The sequence below is a fragment of the Tachysurus vachellii genome, chromosome 11 (assembly GCF_030014155.1).
Source record: "Tachysurus vachellii isolate PV-2020 chromosome 11, HZAU_Pvac_v1, whole genome shotgun sequence".
Lineage (NCBI taxonomy): Eukaryota > Metazoa > Chordata > Actinopteri > Siluriformes > Bagridae > Tachysurus > Tachysurus vachellii.
This window is the reverse complement of record NC_083470.1, coordinates 13,535,654-13,554,310: the sequence shown is the minus strand read 5'-3', so window position 1 is coordinate 13,554,310 and position 18,657 is coordinate 13,535,654. Positions and strand designations below refer to the sequence as shown.

Genomic DNA, 18,657 nt, shown 5'->3' with positions numbered 1-18,657 from the left:
ATGTTGTGACCGAGCTGTAGTATCCATGCTGTATACAACACTATACATTTTGTAGGCTTTATTTTTAAATCAATTAGCTACAATGTCACCTTTAAAGTGCTCCTTTAAAGTGTGCAAGGAAAGCATTTCTTTTTTTGCTCACTGCCCACATTGCCCTGTTTGATCGATCGTAGGCGATGCAGATTGCCTGTCTCTTCACCATGATTCTCCTTTTTAGAGACTAATGAATCTTCAAAATGAGGAAAAGTAGCATCCATCCTGACCAGCCCATCTGTTTCCACAACACCTTTATTCCAAACCACTGTGCGTTCCTGACCCAACATGAAACACAAGAACCTTTCGATTTAAAGTAAAATTTACTTTGATTGAAGAGAAAACCCCATGTTTTCAGAACTGGTCTTATAGATATTAACTATCCACTATGCTGGAATAAGGAACTAGTCTTTCCGGTCATTGTGCTTTTGTTGACCGGTAAAAGAGACAAGCTGTTTAAAGTCGTTCTCTTCCAATGTGGCTTGACTCAGCATGCATCACCGCTGTGTGCAGTGTTCCGGATTTTATCCGTGTTCAGGCACAGTTTCTTGTACAGCCGGATGTTTTCGCATGTTTGTTTTCTCACAGGGCTGCGTGGAATCGTCAGGCAGCAGAAAATTGTTTCATTTGCCATTGCATGGTTTTTCAAGTGCCTTGGCAACAACTGTTGGATCCAGCTTTAATGAGTAAAAGAGTTTTTCTCCTGGCTGTGGCATGAGAGGCAGGAAAATCAATCTGGTTGTGTGTGTGAAAGAGAGTAAGTCATACCAAATGTCAGATCTCTGTCACCCCTCAAACTCTTCTCAGAGATAAATGTTAACATGAAAGCGTTCAGACAGGATGCCGGCTGCAGGTAGCTGATTTACAGGCGGATGTGTGCCGGTGTGGGTGTAAGACCATGTCGATTATATTTCTCGATTAAAAATAATTACACATGCCATTTTCAGATAACATTAAAATCAATTCTGGTTTCCTTCTCACGGTACCAGCTTTTTATTTTTCTTTTCTTTTTTTCCCTCTCAGTGAGAGAGGGGTGGTGGGGGTGTGTTTTTTATTATGCAGTTTCAAGTTTTTATGCTCTAGCTATGTTCTGCTTTACAGCGGCTTGGCTTGCCTGCTTTGTGCCTCGCTTTCCACCCTTTCTCAGTTTTCAACCATTCCTGACACTGGCCACAAGATGGCAGTGTGTCTCTATGGAAAGGATTTGTCATGCCTTATGGTTTAATCTGAATAACTTGTTCAGGCAGTACATGCCTTTTAGATGTATTGCATTTGTGAGCTTCTTTCTGATAGAAAAAGACATGCCTTGTGTTTTATGTCAAAGCTATAAAGATTTTCAGGTTATTTTGATTTACTAGTAGCAATGGGATTTTACTGAAGACGTATTCGAGACGCTACTACTCTATGGGACTTTGTCTTTTCTAAGCTTCTTTGACTTGTGTAATGATCATAAAACTGATGAAGACTCCTGATCAGAATTATGTTTTTAGTGACGTCCCACTGACTGATTGCTAGAGATTCAAAATGATGAGGTAAAAGCAGTAAGTCTAAACATGTACTGTAGCATACATTTTCACAGACGAATAAAACTAGCCACGTCCTAAGTACTGTATGTTGCTTTGTTCTACATATAAAACCAGATAGACAGATGAACGGATGCTTGTAAAATCACCAAATCATCACCATTCCAAACTAGTTAATCTATGGACTCTAGTTGCATTGCACACCCAGTCAGTGGAAAGTACACTGAGATCTCAACACACTGGTGCCATGCTTACATGACAGGACTTTCACTGCTGTTTAGAGCAAGAAGTGTAACCAAATACTGAGAGGGGATAAATTATACATTTTAATCCAGGAAGCTCCTCTTCTATATATCAAATGCAATATACAGTATCACACAGAAGTGAGTACACCCCTCAAATTTTTTTATGTGACAACACTGAAGAAATGACACTTTGCTACAATATAAAGTAGTGAGTGTACAGCATGTATAACAGTGTAAATGTGCTGTCCCATCAAAATAACTCAACACACAGCCATTAATGTCTAAATCGCTGGCCATAAAAGTGAGTACAGCCCTAAGAGAAAATGTCCAAATTTGGCCCAATTAGTCATTTTTCTCTCCCCGGTGTCATGTGACTCGTTAGTGTTACAAGGTCAAAGGTGTGTTAAATTTGGTGCTATCGCTCTCACTCTCTCCTACTGGTCACTAGAATTTCAACATGGCACCTCATGGAAAAGAACTCCAACCTCTCTAAGGATCTGAAAAAAGAATTGTTGCTCTAAAGATGGTGTGGGCTATAATAAGATCGCCAAGAAACTGAGCTGCAGCACGGTGGCCAAGACCATACAGCTGTTTAACAGGACAGGTTCCACTCAGAACAGGGTATATCCAGAGGTTGTGTTTGGGGAAATAGACGTATAAACGCTGCCAGCATTGCAGGGGGTCTGCATGGGTGTCGTCCCAGAATGAGGCCTCTCCTGCTGTCCTGGCTTTCTTGTGCATCATCCTTAGACGTTTAGTTTGCTGAAGACAAGCAGACTAAGGACATGGATTACTTGAACCATGTCCTGTGGTCTGATGAGACCAAGAAAAACTTATTTGTTTCAGATGGTGCCAAGCGTGTGTGGCGACAACCAGGTGAGGATTACAAAGACAAGTGTGTTTTGCCTACAGTCAAGCATGGTGGTGGGAGTATCATGGTCTGGGGCTACATGAGTGCTGTCGGGACTGGGGAGCTACAGTTCATTGAGGGAACCATGAATGGCAACATGTACTGTGACATTCTGAAGCAGAGCAGGATCCCCTCCCTTCAGAAACTGGGCCGCAGGGCTGTATTCCAACATGATAACGACCCCAAACACACCTCCAAGACAACCACTGCCTTGCTAAAGAAGCTGAGGGTAAAGGTGAAGGACTGGCCAAGCATGTCTCCGGACCTAAACCCTATTTAGCATCTGTGGGGCACCCTCAACCAGAAGGTGGTGGAGCGCAAGGTCTCTAACATCCTCCATGTCATCATGGAGGAGTGGAAGAGGACTCCAGTGTTCACCTGTGATGCTCTGGTGAACTCCATGCCCAATAGGGTTAAGGCAGTGCTGGAAAATAATGGTGGCTACACAAAATATTTACACTTTGGGCCCAATTTGGTCATTTTCAGTTGGGGTATACTCACTTTTGTGGGCAGCACAAGAGTGTGTTGAGTTATTTTGATGGGGACAGGAAATTTACACTGTTATACAAGCTGTACACTCCCTACTTTATATTGTAGCAAAGTTTCATTTCTTCAGTGTTGTCACATGAAAAGATATAATAAAATATTTACAAAAATGTCAGGGGTGTACTCACTTCTGTGCTGTATTTTAAGACTTGATTGAAACTTTTGAAGTGAAGTATGCGAGAACTTTGTCACTGATGCAATGGCTTCTCTTCTCCCAGGATTTTTTGAACAATCTCGGCTCATCAGAGCTAGATGAGGACGATCTAATGCTGGACCTGGAGCTCTCCGATGACCAGAGACATCGACATGGTACATCTTTAAGCACTTTAAACTAATAATGAACCTCACACTAACTTCTCTGGTGAATACCCTTCATCTTAAAGTAATTATGTAAATCATTTGCACAATACTCTAGTGGGAAGATTGCTTGCAGATTGCTTTTTTAAACTAGACATGCCGCTTTTGTTTCAAATATATGAGGATTAAGCAAGACAGAATTTTAATACTGGTCAAGAATATATTACACAACTATAGAGAATGCTTGTGAGCAGATATCCAGGACAAATCCTGCTAATATATCTCATTTATTGTCCATTTAAACTCATCAAACTTTGTGTTTTTGTACAAATAACATACTGTATCATCTTGGTCAGGTTTCTTAGTATGCTGCTCTATATAAAGGTTCTGATGTAGTTTTTGTGTTGGGCCACAAAACAAAACAAAACAAATGTGTAGCCAATGAGCAGAAAGTGGCGTGTTTTGTCAATATGGGCGGAGAGAGTGTTCAGTACGCATGTGTGACATTAGCAGAAAGCGGTTTAAATATTGACATGGAGGATAAAAACAGAAAGAAAGCAAAGAAAGGCTTACGATAAGGCAAGAAGTAGGACCCGTGTTAATATAGGATCAGCTTTCCAACACCGGAGAGAACTGAACGTTTTTCGCGTGACACGGAGCTAAACCTTACAAAACACAGTACTACAAAAACACATTTGCATTACCATAGTATTACTCATTGAGTTAATTTATTGATAAAATATACCCTCGGTCAGCTGCCCCAACAGGTTGTGCCATGATACTTGTCTGGGTTATACTTGGGTTATACTTGTCTGGTGTATGTGTGGGTTGGAGCTATCAAAACAGGGGTGGACCCATTTGGGTTAGGGGCGTGTTTGTTTTGGTGATTTCAAATGTCAACATTGGCTTTCAAACAACGGAGACCCCACCTTTAATTGTTTTAAAATCAATACAATTCCCTGGCATTCTAAATGTCTAATGAATTCTAATCTTTTTTTGTGGTTATTAATAGAAATGTAATATCAATTTTGTTTTAAAAAACAATTCCTTACCAATCCACGTTTCTAGTTTCTCCTAATCTTTCTCTTCTTAATTATATTATGATTGGTAATTAAGTAAACATACATAAATTCACTTATTTATGTTATATAAAGGATCGTCATGAATTGAATGAATGAATCGAATGTCGTCCTCACTAACTGACACTAATTAGCCTTGTTGCTTTATGTAATATTTTTTATTTTTTTTTATTTTTTGAAACGATAGCTTCTCAGGAAGACTCGTGCCAATCTCTTGCCTCCTGTCTGAATCTGCTGCCATCCCCACTGGAACTGCCTACAGACCAGAACACTGCCAAGGAGTGCAGAGAGAACAACAGGTACTTGCTCATCCTCCTCTGGCTCACTCTGTGTTAATATTCTCCTCTCCTCACCTCTCCTCCTTTTACCCTCCGTTAATCTTTTTTTCTCCTGTTTCCTCTTCTCACCCCCCCCTCCTTTCTTCCTCTCCTCTCCTCTTTTCATCTCCTCTCCTCCTCTCTCTTTGACTCTCCTCTCCTTCTTTCTCTTTGACTCTCCTCTCCTTCTCTCTCTTTGACTCTCCCTTTCTTCTCTCTCTTTGACTCTCCTCTCCTCCTTTCCTCTACTTACTTCTCCTTTCTTCTCCTCCCCCCTTTCCCCCTCCTCTCCTTTCCTCTCCTCTCCTCTTTTCTCCTTTCTTCACCTCTCTTTTTGTTTCCTCTCCTTTCTTTCACCTCTCTTTTCCTCTCCTTTCCTCTCTTCTCCTCACTCAAATTCATTTGCATGTTAAATCTTTAAATCAGTCAAAAGAATTAGATGTGATCAATTCTATAAAAATTGCATTAAAAAAAAAAAACAACAATTAATTTATCCTCCTGCGCCCAGCTCACAGAGATGCTCTAATGAATACATGAGAAAAGACAGTGATTGAGGAAGACAAATAAGCCAAGCTTTACCTCCACTGGATTTCAGTATGCTGGGATTTCAAACGGCTTTGCCTTACAAGCTTGCCACTAGTTCATTTAAATTTATCTGATTGAACGAGAGTGTAAGTGTATGTTTAAACAATGAAGACTGTTTTGGATTTTAGCAGCCTGATCTCAGTGCTCTCTAGTGTCACTGTGGGATTTGTACCCCAGTGTTCTTGATGAAGAATTTTTAGGTTTAGTCTCCACCGCTTTGTAGGAGATTGTAATCGACTTGATTGACTGAGCCTCTTAGATAGTTAAATCCACTTCAGTTTCCCGACGCGCTCATATAACTCTCATCTAAACAAGATAGTCTGTTGTTCTTGTTGACAGCTAATTACCATAATTTATACAGTTGTGTCTAGTTGTTTAATTATATCTAACAGTAATGCACACAATGCATTACTGGTTAAGATAGTTGATAAATATGCTCTCAAATGCTGAGTCCTTACAGAACTGGGTCTCATTTCTGACAGCTGGCTTTTCCTCGTAATGACGCCAGACGTATCCCATGTGGATGTGCCGGAAATTATATTTGCATGGAAATTAGCCTAGAAATTTATATATATTTCCCTGACCTTTTAATTATTTGTACAATTTTTAGAAGCTGCCCTAATATACTATGGTTCAAGTTTATTTGAGAATCTGGAAAAAAAAAAAGTGTGACTCTGTGTGATTTTGAATATATTTTTTCATAGGGTGCAAAATAAAAGTCTAATTTTGAACAGTGCACCAGCCATAACTGTTAAGAGCAATGCTGTGTTCAGATCCTGACCCTGAAGACTTGAGAATGAATAACACACAATGTGCAGGGCAAGTGGAATAGTAAGACAAAAGCAGCTTTCATGCTGGCAGTTTAGTCTAAAACAGAGCAGGGTTTGCATGGAAATGGTAAACCTGTCATGTGGATTGGAAAGAGCATCGCAATTTTCAACCCGAGACCCCAGCCTGTAGGAGGAGCTCTGATTTTGGGTAGCATACATATATATTTTATATTTATATATAAAAACAGGTGCACTCAAATAGTGAAAAAAGTATTATATAAATTCAGTACACACAGACTAAAGTAGTTTAAGTCTTTGGTACTTTTAATTGTGATGATTTTGGCTCACATCTAACAAAAACCCACCAGTTAAATGACCATGGAGTTGGTATGTTTGACCGGACAGAAAACTCACCAGAACTGAACCCTCTAGTGAATCTATGCTGTATTGTCAAGAGGAAAATGAGAAACAAGAAAAAAGAAGACCAAAAAATGCAGGTGTATATGTATGTATGTATGTATGTATGTGTGTGTGTGTGTGTGTGTGTGTGTGTGTGTGTGTGTGTGTGTGTGTGTGTGTGTGTGTGTGTGTATATATATATCGCTGTCGGGGGGAAACCTCGTATGTCCAAATTTGGTCAATTTCATATTTTTTCACATATCGATGCTATTGGTCAGTCCCCATGTGGGTCTGTTATTTTTACAAGTTATTAACCAATCTAAAGTCTTGAAAATAGCTTGAGCGCAAATCTCAGAACTCCATTGGACACTTCAACTGTCCACCTCTTCCTCACTCCGCGGGAGAGCTTCGCGGCATATTTCTCCTCAAGAAGAGTCGCAACGAATCAACACGTCTTCTGAGGTAAATGTCTTCAAAACACTGGGCTCAAAGAAAAAAAATAGAACCCGCTAGTTCTGGTGCTCGTCTGAGGACAGGAATTTAGCGCAAGACAATCCACTGCAATGCGGACTAAACCCTGTTCACTGCAGATAAGAGACGCCGTTTTTTTCATTTCCTGAAAAATAACGGTTTTGGAGATACGAGGATTCCGCCCGACAGCGACGATATATATATATATATATATATATATATATATATATATATATATATATATATATATATATATATATTTATATATATTTATATATATTTATAAATATATAAATTTAATTAGTCACTTGAGTCTCATTGTGTTCTCCATGTGCATTTTTGTTGACACAAGATGAGCACACTTGGGTTTCCATAGAATCAACTGAGTGTGAATCCACACCAAAGTGCCGGAAACAATCACATTCAGGTTCAGACCTCAGAAAATGTGCCTAGTGTGAAAACCACCTAACACAGCAAGAGGTGTGTGGAATGAAGTGGACAATAAGTTCAGTGTTCACGAAACCCCACCATCACTAATGCATTTGTACCAGCACACACCACCACCCCTCCTTCACACACACACACACATACACACATACACACACATGCACACGCCACTGCCATGCTACTGTCACTGCTGTGCTGTGAATGATCCACCGTTCAGATAAGATCTGCTCAGCAGTTGTTTGTTAGTAGGCACTTCCTGTCTATATACAGACTCTTCATACATTCAAAATGATTCCCTACAGCACACAGATTTTCAATACAGCCCAAACATGACGACTGTGATAACCAAGATTGATTTTCTGTCCCAACACCTCTTCAGTTTGGGGTCATTATCTTGCTGAAAGATCCATTTACAAGCAACTATTAACCTCCTGGCAGAGGTTTTGGGCTCAAATATCCTGCTCTTTGGCAGAATTCATGATGCCATCAATATTCACAAGAGCACCTGAACCAACAGCCCCAAAGCATCAGTGATCCACCATCAGATTTTATTATGACTGTCACGCGATTGCTCTTGCATCCTGTTCCCTTTTTATCACCAGTTAAGGTACAGTTAAGCGTTGTCATCTTTCTTTTCTTTTCTTTTCTTTTCTTTTCCAGATGAGATTTTGTGTCTGCAACCTCATATCAACCTCAATACAAGAAAACAACAAAAGAATTTGATATTTCTAAGGACATGTTCTGTGCTTTTAATATAAAACACTTCCATTACATACACAAAAAAAAAAAAATAAAATAAAATGCATGGCAGTGTGTGTGAGTGTGTGTGTGTGAGTGTGAGTGTGTGTGTGTAAGCCTGAATGTGATATATACATACACACACACACAAAGATTCTAAGATTTTTCTTAGAAACTGACTTGAAGACTGATATTTTTAATCTACTTTTGAATTACTGCACAAAAAAGCTGTTAAGTTCCCTCCAGAGCAGGTGGGTTTGCCTCGTCAGCAAGACGTATGAATGACCTTGGCCTTGTATCTTTAAAACAGCTTTGAATCGCTCGTCCACTGTATATCTTCCAACAGAGTTTTATGTCTAGTATTATGCAGCCTGTTGTACATCCTCAGCACATCTGGCCAGCAGTTTGTAAGTCAATATATTTTTTTTCCCCTTGTTTTTTTTTTGGACGTGCGTGTGACAGCTGCTATTCAGTGATATGACCAAAAAATTATTAACATTTTTTTTTTCTATGATATTTTTAAAGATATTGTGACTTCTGGCCCTTTGCCATGACATATTAGGGTCTTATTTGAAATAGAAGTTTTTTCCCCTCGTTTTTAAATCAAAGCATGTGCATGTAGACTGAATATTTGTTAGCATACAGGTTAGTGATATTTCTGCTTGAACACTTCACATCTGGTTAGTGGTAAAGCTGTCACTTTATAGGTCGCAATGAATACAAACATACCAGATGGAACCAAAACAGTGTGATGTTATTCATACTTACTTATTAAAACTAATTAGACAAATTGACCCAATGACACCCAAGCCAGTGTTTTGCTTTATTTAATCTCTGACTGTTGACATTTTTTTTTTCCAAGCACATCACCTGATCAGCTTTTCCAGTACCATGGTTGGATAATTAGACCAATAAAACAGACTTTATTATTCACCTGGCTTTAAGGTTCTTCAGTCCTGAAAAAAAAAATATGGTTTTGACTTTATGGAGATATAAATAAATAAATGAATAAACTGCAGATTTGCCACAGGTTTGGCCCAAGGCCCATTATCATACCCATCATCATCTTCATCAAAACATTCAGCCAAAGCCTTCTTCAGTTTCTGTGCATCGTACTTGATATTATAGAAAGCTATTACAAACATGTCGTCAGTGGAAGTAGTTCCAAAGAAGAAGGATCCCATGATTACACTTTAACCAGTTTAAGTAGCTTTCCACAAGAAAGTTGCATCATAAATTTTGAAAAAGCTCTAACCAAATCAAGTGTATTTGGCTGCAACAATCTCAAAAAAAAAAAAAAACTCCTAAAATATTGCAATGAGGTAACAGTGACTTGGTCTGTTGAATTGGTGATGCTGCAAGCACAGGATTCATCTTTTAATCTACTTTCTACGAGGTTCAACACACATGAATTGAGGACGAGTTTGGCTAAACTGTGTCTTGGGCCAAATCTGCAGAAACCCGTTGATAAATTGGAAAAAAATTGCAAGCTCCTCTGAATATCAGCTTGAATATTTGAATGACTTTGAGTTCAATTCTGGAGGGACTGATACTTACTACCCTATTGATGGTGCAGTCTATGCATTGACCAGAGCCTTTCCTTTTTCCACTGTCGCTCTTGCTAAAATGCTTTGATCTGCAATTAAGTACTAAGCTCTGAAATGCCCAGAGTGAAATAACTTAGCAGGATTATACCACTGCCATCAGTGCAGCAAAAGATACTCTGTGAGTCTGTGGAGTTTTTATTCTTCTCCAGTGCTAAGTGACATGATTTATTATCCTAAGGCAAAACCTTGGCTTTTTCTATGGATGACACCTCAACAGTTGACAAAACCGATTCTCAGCCCCAGAGCCCTCCCTCTCTCAATCCCAGCATTGAGGTTTGAGGCAGAGCTAAACCGAGCGAGGGAGAGGGGGCGAGAGTGAGAGCGAGAGAACAGAATGGGTTCATCCTACCTTATAGCACGACTAAGACTGAATCACTTGTAGAAAAGACAACGTAATGTGTAGAAACTTAAGCAACTAGCAATGTAGGAGATCTTTTTGGAGGAAAGCAGAGAAGAATTTAATCCCTATTGTGGCCTTACACTTTTTCATCCAGTGCTTTTGATCCTTTTTTTTTCCTTTTTTTTTTATTAAGTCTCTGGACAAAGCCCAGGTGGTCAGGTGCTCAAATTCTCAGCCATGAAAGGCAGTTCATCTCACGTGTCCTTCAGGAACAGGTTTGCTGCAGCAGGGGGGCAGACTGCATAGGTTCTTGCAAGCTGTGGTCCTCTGTGACAGAAGGCTGTGCGTCTGGCCTGTGCTACTTTCCGTCTCCTTCTCTTTCAAGGTGATTTAGAGAGGGAGGCTCCAAAAAACCATGACAAACCGAGAAGTACTTTAGATTGAAAATGTCTAATCCAACTCTCAGCCAGCACGCTTATGTCTAGGCTAAGAAATATCTCAATCAAAATGACTCATGCTTGTCATTTGGTTGGTTTTTTTAATTTTTTTTTATTTCCAAAGGCAGGCAGTGCCACCGTATTGGCAAGTTCAGATGCTTCGTGACGGATTTACAGTCATGTTTTTTTTTTTTTTTGCCTGATTACGCACGTTATAAATGATGAACTACTTAAATATAGGACTTCCAATATAACTCATATGTCAAGGCTGTCTTCCTCACTCAACCTCATATTATTTCATTTCTCGAAATAACATTGGTTTTTTTCAGCAGGCATTTAGTCAACAGTGACAAAATTATTATTCCAAGCATAGAAGTGAGGATTATACAAAAAAAAAAGGTGCATCGGTGTCAAGACACCGAGTGTAGCTGTCACCTCTACGTTCTCAATGTTAACACCAATGTTGCATTATATCACGTGATTTAAATCAAACAAAATCTTTCTGAGATTCAGCACAGGAAATTAAAAAGTAGTTTACCGGTTTACCTTTTTACCTGTCTTTTTTTCCCGTTTTTTAACAGTATGCACGTCTCAATAACGTAATACAATTGTGTACGATTGCCACTGGTGTGCTTCTATTAAGCAAGACAAGAAAAAAAAGCCTTATATTTATGTTTTCTTTTTTTTTTCTCGAAATATCTTTCAGTTCGTATTTACTTCATTTTTCTAATTTCTGAAAGCAGAATCCACCGAACTCAGCATGCAACACCTTCAACTAGATCTGAGCAAATCTTTCTTTTTCGAATTGCCACTTCATTTTAAATCATTTCACACATTTTCACCCCTTTCACTTGTAATCCTGTTACGAGCCTCCTTTCATGGTTGCATGTCGCTTTAAGCTAATGGTCCAGCGTAAACTCTACAGTATCTTGGCATGCCGATGGTTTCAGGTACGCACCAATAAACGTTCTCAGTAGTCCATCAGACCCAATGGACTTCCCTAGGGTGTTCGTATATCCACAGTCCTGCGTCTGCGTCTCTTTTTTGTGCTCATGTTTACGGGGTTTCTTTCCTGGCACACATTCATACAGCACCATCAGTTTTTCAAACTGCTTCTATTTTCAGTGTCTTTATGCTTCATATTTTTTGGTATAGCATTTGTTAAATCTCCTCCTACTCACTCGGTTATCTGCAGCCTCCAAATGTGCTGTACAGCTTAACAGCTTGCTAACTAAGGTATACACATATTTGTCTTTGCTGCTCTTGCCAGGATACACAACTCCACTCTAATGCAGACCTTTTTTTTTTTTTTTTTTTTTGCTTCACTTTGCTTCACTTTGCTTGAAGTGTTTATTATATTACTCCTTGATTTGTTTATTAAATTTGTAAGCTACAGCCTTGTTTTTGAGCTTATTATATGAGTTTTGCCTGATTGAAACATATCATAATATTCTGTGACTCCTCTTGTTTTGCTCAACACCAGATATTTCCATATCTTTATTGAACAAGTACATAGCTTATTAAGACTGTGTCTTTGTTTTCCACTGTGACCTAGATGAAGATCAGATTGTATTTTAGGAGCCGTTCAAGCAGAGATCCAAATTTTTCCCTACAACTCCATAATGAATATACCAGCACGGATGGCTTCATGGTGCCCAGATGCAGTACTGCTTCTCTAGCGTGAAATTAATGTGTAATTAGAAATCAAAGGCAGTGCGTGGCATGATGCTGAAGGCCCTGATGGGAATACTGCGCTAATAACCCAAACACAGAATATGAGCTATAAAGCAGTCCAGCTGGGGGAGTCCATTCCATGTGACAGCTGGTCTTTTAGAGCAAAGGGACACCGGCTCCCTGTGTCCTCTAACATGAGGAGTCCAGGTGAGCGCACAGAGGGGGGCCATCATAGAGGAGGCTAAACAAAGAGACTTTCCTTCATAAGACGCCCTAACTGGATGGCATTATTAGTATTCGCATTGCACAGTGCACAGACATGAACCCATAGAGTCCTGGGGGAAGCTGTGATGGCTATAATGATATTGTAATGGGATATTAGAGGTGACTGGAATGTTGTCAAAGCTAATGGGCACCACTTTTAGATGTTCTACACAGGGCCATATTACAGTGAAGGAAAGATAGAGGCACTAATGTGAAGCATATTTAGGATTTATAGTGTTTGAAGGGACAGAAATCCAGCTTGTGCCAGTGGAGGCTGAAAAAGTGCTTTAGTAAGGAAAATTACATAGTCAGGGAAAAAAAACCCTATTCCTGTTATCATCAGTGTTCCCAGACAAAGCTAACTCTGCCAGCCTGCCATTTTCTTAGTGCTATGGCTATTATGCTAAGATGTCATTGCTTTTATCCTCACACTGCTGTTTTTCTTTGCCAGAGTAAAAAGCCCTCAGATGGCGTGTTCTCTCTATAGTAGACAACAAGGTAAAATCCAGGGACGACAAAAATCTGCTCTGGTGTATCTAGAATATGAATCACGACTGTTTCTCTATCCTCTAATCCATGATGTAAATAATGACCCTGTAATAGATGTAGCGATTGTCATATAAATATATATATGTGTTTTCTGTCTTATCACTCTGGCCTGCCTTAGGCACATCCATTGTGAGAGAGTCACCGTGTAGATTGTGAGCAGTCAGTGAATCATCACATTCATTACCACAGTACTGCTTTTGATTTCCAAGAAAAAATATTCTTATAAGAAATATAGAGTTTTTCCCCGGTTAGTAGTTTTCTGTGCCAGGATTAGACAGACACATCCACACCTGAGAGCTGTTTGAGCTCTGTTGATCGGAACACATACGCATTAAGCACTAGTCTCATATACAGAAAATGAAAACTATCAGGTTAAATGCCTCAGATATGAAAATGGTTTTATATGTTATACTGTGTAAATATGATCAGTTTTTTATTTTATTTTATTTCACAGTAAATGTTTGTTGAGAAGTCAAGAATACTTTTTGGAATTTTCTGAAATTTTTGTTTATTGGAACAGCAACTGGAACAGCCTTCATTGTTTTTTTTTTTTTTTTTAGCTTTAATTGCATTAATTGCTTCACTTAATTTCAACATTTAGTTGCATATTTTATAGAGAAGAATTATTTTTTCCCGATCTGGAATCACTGTGTGCAAAACTGGCTACTTTTATTGAGCGGGCTTTCTCCTTTTTCATGACTCTCTTCTATACCTGAAGTTTATTATTCTGTGTTTTTTTAGCCCCTTTTTTGCTTTATAATCTGCACTCATTGAGTGTCTGTGTTTCCTTTTTCAGTTATGTTTATATTATTATATATATTTCAGTAATTATATTGATGGTTCTAGTGTAATACTTTTTTTTTTTTTTTTTTTTTTACTCGAGTTCCACTAATCCAGCACGTACAGTATCTGCACTGCTCACTATGTTTCTTGCAAAATATCCAATTAACCGCACGATGCAAAGCTTACGTTAATGTATATATCACTCGATATAGAGTTTACTATTAGGCGAAGCAACTAAAAGACCTCATGACCAAAAACACTCATTGTTAACGAATAAAGTCTGCTGCACTTGATGAGCATTTTTAAACAAGTACAGTTTATATTGTGCTTCTACTGCATGTACATACTGTATAGTATTTGTATGTTTCCATGTTAGGAATACACTGACATGTTGTTCCATCTCTTGTTTTTTCCAGGGAGTCACGACCGGTGTCTCTCTTTGTGCCCTGTGATGATGAGCTGTTCCCTGGGTTGGAGACGTTACCCTTCAGGCTGATGCAGCAGGACTGCACGGCCATGAAAACGCTCCTGCTGCGACTTCGCAGGCTTTTGCAGGAGGTAAGAGTTCATGCTGGTTGCTGATTTCTGGAGCTGCTGTGCTTTTTTTTTTTTAATTTTATTTATTTATTTATTTTAAATCATCTGAGAAATAAACAGAGCTTTAAGGCCACTACCTGTTAAAACCTCTCCACTGGAATGGGAAGCACAGCTACTGTAAGGCATTTTTGACTCAAGTATCTTACTATAATCTAGAGAAAGGGCTTATAAACTTACATGCAGTATTGCTGTGCTAGATTTTACCTGGAACAAAGCTTAATAAACTTAGCAAGAGCATAATATTATAAACTTACCTGGTGTACAGCATTAGAAACGTACCTGGTGTACAGCATTAGAAACATATCTGGTGTACAGCATTAGAAACGTACCTGGAGTACAGCATTACAAACGTACCTGGAGTACAGCATTACAAACGTACCTGGAGTACAGCATTACAAACTTACCTGGAGTACAGCTACAGTCCCATCTGAAACTATTGGAACATCAAGGCCATTTCTTTTGTTTTTGATATTCAATGAAGACATTTGGGGTTGAGAACAAAAGTTAAATATGCAATGATAGATCATAATTTCAGCTTCTGGGCTGTATATTAGCTTAGGAATGACATATTTCCCTGAAATATACTATCTTTGCTAGGACAAAATGAAGTGTGTCAGCTTTACTGACTATGCAAAATATAAAAACTTTATTGCTTTGGCTGGACTCAGAGCAACCTGAGTCTGAGGTTCAGCCTGCAAGTGATCTTAGTATTTATTATTATTTGGCAAAACTGTAGTCATTCTGATATTTTTGACTATAAACACAAGTTCATTTATTTTCAGTGGAGGTCCCTTTTCATTCTATTGAATCATATTATTTTAGATTTCATTATTGACTCTCACTATAAACCATCGTACCTGTGACACTCTCTATCCTCTTCCCCTACACAGTAGCAACTAAAACTATTTTGTAAGCCGTAAAAACTGAAATAACAATTATGAGACAAAAGAAGGTCCAGGAAAGTGCGCACAGCATAAAAAAAAACATGAATATTAAAGAGGAAATTGTTTGCCCTCCTCACTGACTCAGGCCTCTCATTAACTTGCAAATGTGCCGTCTTCCATCTCCATATGTAAACTGTTCACCAACAAATTTGCAATGAGTTGTGCTTTTCTGTTGCGGTTGTTTATATGACCCTGTGATATTGAGCACAGATGAAGACGTCTTCAAAGTTTCCCATTGGTTTCAAATTATATAGAGATGGCTTCAGTATTACTGGAGTGAAATGGCATAGATTTTTATGAACAGAGTATCAACATGTTCACATTTATATTTTCCTTTTTTCTTTCATCACTTTTCACCTTTTTTTTCATCCGCATTAGAAAAATGAAAAGAATACACAAATGAATTTAGATTGAACTGTTTTGACCTTCGTGAATAAAGAAAAGACTACAAAGAACAATAAATTACATATAATAAAATATTAGTAGTATTGCAGTATTAAACCTGCCTGGAAGATGACACAAGTCAGTTTTGCCATCATGCACAGAGAGAAGGATAGAGACGAGGAGCACAGTTGGAGATTTGAGGAAGTGGACCATCATTTTGGGGTCACTAAATCTCAGAATCTGAAATAAACAATCTATTTGAAATGGACATATCCGAACTGATATGTTAACAGATCAGATGATTAACAGGTGGAATCAGGTGGACTCCTCTTTTAGAAGGTCAGAACAAATCCAAAACCCTCATTAACAAGAAGCGTATGTATCTGGAGTTCATTTGACAATACTGGAAATTTGACTGGGACAATGTTCTGTAGTCAGATGTTTATTTATTTATTTATTGGCTTATAGGGTGGATATACAGAAAAGAACCTAATACCCACCGCTGAGTATGGTAGACAATCTGTAAAGGAATCTTGTTGCGTTTTTAACAGGTACTCTACAAAGTACTACAGATTTTAAAGAAATGTCCGGCTACCTGAGTCCAAAAATGGGATCTTGATAATGTGAGGATGCATTCAAATCTACACAAAAATGGTTCAGTGACCACAGAATATGACCATATATGAGCATATAGCCATTACAGTTCCCTGAAAATATTTCAAACCCTTGTGGAAAACCTGTGGGTAAGCAAAAGAACAGAATCCACAAAAGACTATCAGGAACAATGGAGCATCTGTAGAGATTGTGATAGATCCATATTTTTTTCAATTTATATATATTTTTTATTACATTTTCCTAGAATAAAGGCAAGATGTTTCAGTGTGAGATCGAGTTAATAAATCATACAGTATTTATTTCCTTAACGTTTTCAACCAATTCAACAGGTCCCAATAATTTTGGAGCTTTCTGTATCATTTAATTATTCATTCATTAAATTAACTATTTCTTCAGTATCACAGTAATCTACAGCTAACCTGACATAACAATGATCACAGATGTTCAAACCTTGTTGCTTTACTTATTGATGATGTTTGGTTTTATTTTGACATGCAGGTCAGCTAAGCTGACAGGACAACGTTTCCAAATTATAGCACACCTCACAAAATGTGCTTTCAGTGAAACACTCTGTGAACCATTAAGTACTCAAGTTCCATTAGGGCATTACATCTCAGTGAGCTGCAGAAAATACCACAAAGACAACCAGTTATCAAGTACAAACATTATGCCAGTTGAAAAGCCGTATTGAATCCACGTTTCTAGAATGACTCTGTAAAATAAATGTCAAGATAGGAAACTTTTAGGAATTGCAAATTCGTGTGGAGCTTGAACACATTTACAGTACAGTATGGAAAAAAAATCCTTGTTCTTACTTCCCATCTGATCTACCAAGAGTTAATAGGGTACAATAGATTAAATGGCACAGAGTACAAGTATTAGTACAATGAAAAGCAGTTTAGAATCTAACCAGATGTAAAGTGAAGTGTAAGCATAATATAGAATGGCAGGGTCAGGTAAGTATGTACAGGGCAATTGATAGATTCAGCTCCAATGATGGATATAAGAGCTATATGTAGATATGATTTTGTTGTTACAGAGTGTTATATGTCCAGTAGGGTATGGCAGGTCACACACCCTCCATCTTTAGGTGTCTCCACAGATATTATATACAGTACAGGTCTGGGTTACTCAAGGACATACCGACACTTGTACTCAGAGCTAGTGCTGGTGCTGGTTCAAAGTTGGTTCCACTGGCGAACCTTCTAAGAACCGGTTTGCCTTTCCATCGGTTAGAGAGCCATCACAGAGCCGAGTCTGACGTCACTGTATACGTGTCACGTTTCCCAGCAACTTTAGCGCAGCACTGGCAAACACATCAACAATGGCAGATGTTGCCTTACTGTTAATGCTCATGGCTTTGTGAACCTACAAATGCATCCAAACGTGGCGAATCCAACGTGTACGTGCAGCTCAATGTAATTTGTATAATCGGAGGTTGTAATCGAGAAAGTACATAACATTATTTTATCATTAACTCACAAAAAAGTTAGCCTTAGCATGTAGCTACCTACTATCATGTGTGCTGATAATTGATCATATTGCGGTAAAGTAAAAGTTTATTAAAAATCTGTATATTATCAAATGCGCTAACAGTAGCCCCGCCCCCAGCCACTGACACAAGCGGTTCTTAAGTCTAGACCAGCAACGTTTTGGTGCTACTTAAGAACCACTTTTCCTGGTTCAGAGCCGGTGCTTTGGCTGTCAAAAAAGAAAGAACTGGTTCTAAATTAGGCTCTGGCTCCGAATCAGCACTCAAACTGCCTCAGTGGAAAAGGGGCATTATTGACTCGATTCTGACCAGTCTTCCTGTCCCTGCCACAACCATGCATCACCGCAGGGATGGTATTATCCAGTTGATAAGCAGTATCTGGTTTCCACCAGATTTGTGTTTGTAGTTAAGCCCAACGTGTTCCATTTATATCTCATCAGACCAGAGGATCTTTTTTCTCACGCTGTCTTTTAAATGCCTGCCATATGCTTTTTACTCAGGAGTGACTTCTATCTTGTCGATGTACTATAAAGGCCTGACTGATGCAGTATTTTTAAGATTGTTGACTTATAAAGCTGTTAGAGTGGTTCTAACCAAGGCCATTTTATCCT

General features: G+C 38.6%; 1 protein-coding gene across 3 annotated transcripts in view; it reads left to right on the top strand.

Annotated features, from left to right (window-relative positions):
• Positions 1-18,657, top strand: part of ccser1 (coiled-coil serine-rich protein 1) — a 78,167-nt gene that overhangs the window by 20,131 nt on the left and 39,379 nt on the right. For all 3 annotated transcript variants that reach the window (XM_060880868.1, XM_060880869.1, XM_060880870.1), the window contains exons 4-6: positions 3,476-3,566; positions 4,821-4,932; positions 14,431-14,572. In XM_060880868.1, the coding sequence (XP_060736851.1) occupies positions 3,476-3,566; positions 4,821-4,932; positions 14,431-14,572 (345 nt within the window). The remainder of the gene's footprint in view (positions 1-3,475; positions 3,567-4,820; positions 4,933-14,430; positions 14,573-18,657) is intronic.